This window comes from Sinocyclocheilus grahami, unplaced genomic scaffold (genome assembly GCF_001515645.1).
Source record: "Sinocyclocheilus grahami isolate Dianchi unplaced genomic scaffold, SAMN03320097.WGS_v1.1 scaffold47.1, whole genome shotgun sequence".
NCBI lineage: Eukaryota > Metazoa > Chordata > Actinopteri > Cypriniformes > Cyprinidae > Sinocyclocheilus > Sinocyclocheilus grahami.
This window is the reverse complement of record NW_015505226.1, coordinates 1,966,946-1,973,210: the sequence shown is the minus strand read 5'-3', so window position 1 is coordinate 1,973,210 and position 6,265 is coordinate 1,966,946. Positions and strand designations below refer to the sequence as shown.

Genomic DNA, 6,265 nt, shown 5'->3' with positions numbered 1-6,265 from the left:
TATTTTCATTAGTTATTTTCAAAAGGGAAATACTGACATGTTTACAGAGCAGAGGTCACCTTTTTAATTCCAATTGGAGAGATAGACATTTGTTTGTCTTTATTATTATTTTGTGCTGTATTATTGGTTACCGTGTTATTTCTGTTTCTAAAGGCAGCAATAAATAACACTTTATCTAAAGAGTGTCCATGTGATTTTATACAATAATAATTTTGTGAAATTAATAAATGCATAATAATCGTCATAATCGTGATTATTTCTCAGACAATAATCGTACCAACAAAATCTATAATCGTTGCATCCCTACTGATGACACTGCCGTGAGAAGGTTTGGCACGACATGCAGCAGCACCGTCTCAGTCTCTGTCCGGAGCAGGTGAAATAATTATAATGCTGAAGATTACGTATTCACCTTCATATTTCTTCATTAAATAACTTGCAAAGTAATTTGAAAACCTTGTGTGAGACGTAATTTCACAAATAGCGTGAGTGAATCACCGCGTGCTCTCTTTCTCTCTAAAAATACTCGAATGGCTTCAAATCACCACACATCATGTCTGTCTGTAAGCGAGCTGCACAGTTGACCCAGGAATTGTCACTTGCACAATCAAGGCAGTGTTACATCGTCACTAAAGTTTATACAAGTAAAGTAAAGTTTTTGCATTACTTTTTCATTCTTGCCAGTGTTTAACCATTCAGCGCTCGTGGGCTCTCCTGTAGACCGTGCACTCATGCACACTTGCAGCGCACACACATAATGCCAGGTTCACATTATTCTGTTTGCAGTGCGTGGTATGTGGTGCGTATTTTTTCCGCGCTCATGTTAATGGATTAAAGCATTCACACTGCACACGGCAGTGCATTCAGGAGCGGTGCGTCTGCAGCAGTGCAGAGATCGTTTCCGCACCGAGTCTATTTTTGCTGGGATACACGCGCTGAATTAAAGGGACAGCACATTGCTTGCAGTACATATGAAAACGAAAATGTAGCAATTGCACCATAAATGCATATAATTAAAGTATACTGTCTTTCACAGTCAACACATATGGCTTGTTGGCTAATTTTAAAGGGGTCATATGATGCGATTTCCATTTTTCCTTTCTCTTTGGAGTGTTACAAGCTCTTGCTGCATAAAGAAGATCTGTAAAGTTGCAAAGACTAAAGTCTCAAATCCAAAGAGATATTCTTTATAAAAGTTAAGTCAACCACGCCTACCTAAACCGGCTCATTCTAACATGCCCCCACATGTGTGGTAAGACGGGAAAAGAAACAGAAGGAAGGTTTGTTTAACAGCGGCGAGTCCCAACCAGAGTCTTTATGTGTGTGGCATTATGTGTGTGACTCCTCACATCCAGCACGCTCCCTCTTTGAACTGTTGCCATCTGGTCGACGCTACAGAGCTCTGAGCACCAGAACGACCAGACACAGGAACAGTTTCTTCCCTCAGGCAATCCATCTCATGAACACTTAACAATAACTGTGGAACACGCACTATTTATTCACTCATACACTTATTTATCTAACACACATACTCGGTCTACACCTCAAATTTGCACATAATAAACACTACCTGTACATACAAAAACTGTCTATTGTAATATACCTGCACATACAACTGTCAATTTATATATTTTTATTCTTTATTTACTTGTTCTATTTTTTATTATCTGTGTTTTGTGTTCTGTCACTGTCATTCTGTTACACTGTGGAAGCTTCTGTCACGAAAACAAATTCCTTGTATGTGTAAACATACCTGGCAATAAAGCTCATTCTGATTCTGATGTCTACGTCACGATGTGGGAAGATTTGCATAACGCCGCCCAAATGTTCACGCAAAGAAAGAAGGCGTAACTTTTATTCTCGCTGTAGTATTGTTGCTGCCGCCATGTCGTGAAGGCACTGTGTGTTTCGTTGTGAAAGCGAAACTACTTTGTTTGGCCTTCCAAAGGAGGATGATATCCTCTTCGTCATGCCTGGAGCTGATCCGTGCTGATTGCTGAAGGAATACATCAACTTGACGCTGTGGATCGCCGGATCGGCTTTCACCGTGGGCGAAGCAGAGTGCAGCCCGGGGTCGTCACATGTGGTTGCCGCAAGCCCGCTCGCCGCGCCGTTCTCAAGCCCACCTGCTGCCGCTTACTCTAGATCCCGGCCTCTGCTCACTCTAGACCTCCGGGCACTCTAGCCTGCTGTGTGTGAGACGCTGTGTTTTTGTTTTGTTTGGCCTTCCAAAAGAGGACACGACTAGAAATCAGTGGTTAAGTTGTATTTACAACACTGTTCCAGAACAGTTTAACCCAAAGATTCTGATGTGTCCAGCGCATTTTATGGAGGACTGTTTCCTGATCCTGGTAGAGTAGACTACAATGCCGGCTGTTCTGACTCGCAGACTGTAAGTACGTTTTTTATATTTAAAGAATTTGCCACTGACGATTCAAACGCAAGTTTTGAGCAGTGTAGAGTAGCACTTGTTGTTTGTCATTTCTCAGATCACAAATGCAGACATGGTTTTATGTTTACGCGGCACGATGCAATGCAACGCGTAAAAAGACCAAATGCCAAATGCCTGCAACAAATGCCTCATTCATAATGGGTTTTAATGTTTTTGTCTCGTCGCTCCGGCCGGGACAAGTTATCACAATATGGCAAGGGGCGTAACATTTCCGTCACACTCTTGAGGTATTTGGCCAATCGCAACGCACTGGATAGCTGGCCAATCACCGCACACCTAGCTTTTCAGACCGATGAGCGTTGTAAAAATCGACGAGTTTCAGAAAGGCGGGGCATAGAGGAGAAACAATAATGTACAGTATATGGAAAATAATGTGTTTTTTTTTTTTTTTACCTTAAACCACATAAACACATTTCATTACACCAAATACACCAAATATTGTTCTTTTTAGCAACATCATATGACCCCTTTAAAGGAAAAGAGCACTTTTAGATAAACAAGGCAATAATAGATGCACTCGTGGAGGTAGGAAAACAAAGTTCTTTATGAACCGCAGGATTGCTTGTAATAAAGATTCTAATGCAAAAGGAAAGGCAGTAGAGCTGACTATTTCTGTCAATGGTAAGTTTGTGATAACATAAGAAAAGTAGTTTAAATGTCACTTGCTTGAGCAACTTTTGCGATCGGTGATCTGCCTCAAAAATCATGATCTGAGCACCCCTACAAAATACATTTATGGTAAATAAAGCAAATTGTGAAAATTTAACATGTTTTTAGTCTGTTTAATCTGTCCTGATGAAGTTCTGAATTGTGTTCACCAACATCTGGGTATGTTTTGTGTCTGTGGTATTATCTCAATCAATGAATCTGAGACTTTGTCGATTTCTAGAAAGGTTACATCCATCCATCTGTCAATCTCAACATGGAATATTAAAATTAAATTGAATGATTTGAACATTCAGTATTGAAAGGCATGTGTGCCTATAGCCCACAGTGGCTTCTGTGAAATAAAGCCCCTCTTTACTTAGCGACATGATTATGAGTAAATTACATTTGTTTTCTTTTGCCCTTTGCAGGAGTGAGAAACAGTATGTGGAGAAATACTGGAAAGAGTTGCGGGTCGGAGACTTCATACGTCTGCGCTGCAATGAGATTCTGCCAGCGGATGTTCTGCTGCTCAGCAGCAGCGACCCGGACCGCCTGTGTCACATTGAGACGGCCACACTGGACGGCGAAACCAACCTCAAGCAGAGGCAGGTGGTGCGCAGCTTTATCGACCTGGTGAGTGTTCAGGACACTGGTGTGTTTGTTGTGAAATCCCATCGGTTGAGTAAAGAACTGAATAGAAGCATCCTGGTGTCAAGAACAGTTAATGTGATGGTGTGTGTGTTCAGATGGTCTGTGCTTGTCCACGGAGATAACGTCATTTCACACCACTCACCAAAGTCAAATATTCTTTTCCCTCGTCCTGTATGTGTAACGTCTTAAGATGTCAATAAGAGAGTTGACAACATTAACTGAATGTTAAAGAGTAGTTTACCTCAAAAATAATTACCTTAATCGCTGAAAATGTCCATGCTGCTATTGTTTCATACAAAAAGGCACATTAAAAAGTAGTTAAGTCTCGTGCCCTATATATTCAAAGTCTTCTAAAATCATAAAACCTTTTGTATGAGGAATAGACTGAAATTTTGCAACATGAGGTTGATTAGATGATGAGACTTTTCATTTTTGGGTGAACTGTCCATTAATCATTCAATTTTAAATATTTTATTTATCTTTGCTTGAGATATTTAGTGTTCAGATGCCAAATTACAATCTGTTTTTCATTTGCAGGACTGTGAGTTTGACCCATTAAAATACTGCAGTGTTATTGAATGTGAGAAGCCCAACAATGACCTCAACAGATTTCGTGGATACATGTAAGTATAATGCATTTATGCATTTTAAGGGCATTTACATTATTGTGCTTAATTATATATATGCTTAATTTATGGCCCAACCTAATCATTTAAAGAAAATTGTGTTCACGGTTTACCCCAACATTCTTAATGCCATAGAAATTTCATAGATCTTCACTTTATTAAATCTGGGTATTGTGAATAAGTTTGACCCTGTATGTACAGCTAATAATGTCAAATGAAATGTGTATTCCTTCATTATATTCAATGATTATATTTTCCATAAACCATTTAGACAAAGCAGATCTTTCCACTGTTTTGTTTTGCCGGCAGTGATTAAAATTCCATTAGCTGCTGAGATTCAAGTAACGGGATGAATGGTTATTTTGTGACCCACATAGATCCAGTTTAATATGGTTGTAATGGAGAGGCAGTGTGTATTTCTCTTACTCCAGCAGTATTCTGATGACTTTTCAGCCCTGTTATTCTACCTAATTATTCTACTGTACCTTATACCACCTCTCACCTGCAGCGTTCTCTGTTGGAGTATGAGAATGGGTCTTTTTGTTTATTAGTGTTAGGGTTAGGAAATGGAAGGAGGCTATTAATAATGCTGCCATGCTGCTGCTGAAGTATGTGAAAAAAAATGTCCACCTTTGTTGTAAGCTGGTGAGTTTAGATGCACAAATTATTTTTTAAGGGCCGTTCTACGAAAAGCTTCTTTACTATAGACGCTTCTAAATATATCCACAAAAAAGCACTATTAATTTTAGTACATGTGCTAAATAAAAAAAAAGGATAAAATCATTATCTTTTCAAGAAGTGATCTCTTCAATGATAAGTTTGTCTTAGGATAAGATGGTCTTGATATTTGTTAATTACCATGCTATAGTATATGCTATATGATCATTTAAAGTGGATATTTATAGAAATATCATCATCATTAAATCCTTGACCTTGATGGCTCGTAATGTGAAATTAAATTGTAAAACAATAATTTTACTGTTAAAATTATTATTATGTCAAAGTTTTTGAAAAGTCATTGAAATCTATTTCACAAATCATAGTTTTACTCATTCCCGCAGCTTTTGACTTTAAAATGATGGATATTCACACACTTATTCAATAGCCTATAGCATGTAGGTTTGATGAGTAAATAATCAAACCTACAGACTGAGTCCAGTCCACACAGAATGATCAAATCAGTCATTTGAAAACAGCGTGAGTGATTCAGCTGTACGCATCTTCTCTCTTTGACTTTCTTTTCAAACGGCTTCACATCGGTGCATCTTGTCTGTGCTACAAGAGCCGCTGCACGCTGCGATACAAGACTTTCACTCGCATTTCGGGACAGTTGACAGAATTGTCACTTGCCTAATCGGGTCATTGTTGCATCGTCAGAAAATTTTATTATTTATTTGCACGTCTTTTTAAGCCATTCGGTACTCGCGCGCTCCAGAGGTGGTGCGCAGTCACATACAAAGTGCGCTCATGCGTGTATATAAAGCCACCTTGCCAGTACCAAATTGAGTTTGCTACCAAATAAGCTCAGCAGAACCCTGCACGGGCCTCAAACATATGCCCTAGTCCGGCCCTTATCCGACAGATTATCAGAATTACTGGCCGAGTCTGACTGGATCCCGTGTCTTTTTTTTCTCTTTCTCTCTTCCCCAATTACACAGCTGCTGTTGTAGCCATTAAAATAGTTCAGTTTCGTTTTTAATGCTAAAAGTGGTTATATATATTTTCGTTTCTTTATTACGTTAATTTAGAAATATGTTTGGAAAATGTTTTTGTTTGTTAAATTCAAGTGTTTGTTTTTTTAAAGTAACGACCAACCGGCCAGTGGCAGACAGTGAGTTAATCATAGCCTATGTTTGATCAATTTAGCCTTCTCAAATCATCACCACTT

At 38.9% G+C, this 6,265-nt stretch overlaps 1 protein-coding gene across 1 annotated transcript in view; it reads left to right on the top strand.

Moving 5' to 3' along the window:
• The window catches only part of LOC107582801 (probable phospholipid-transporting ATPase VA), a 66,620-nt gene that overhangs the window by 14,244 nt on the left and 46,111 nt on the right, over positions 1-6,265 (top strand). The window contains exons 2-3 of the mRNA XM_016268824.1: positions 3,529-3,733; positions 4,289-4,374. Of these exons, the coding sequence (XP_016124310.1) occupies positions 3,529-3,733; positions 4,289-4,374 (291 nt within the window). The remainder of the gene's footprint in view (positions 1-3,528; positions 3,734-4,288; positions 4,375-6,265) is intronic.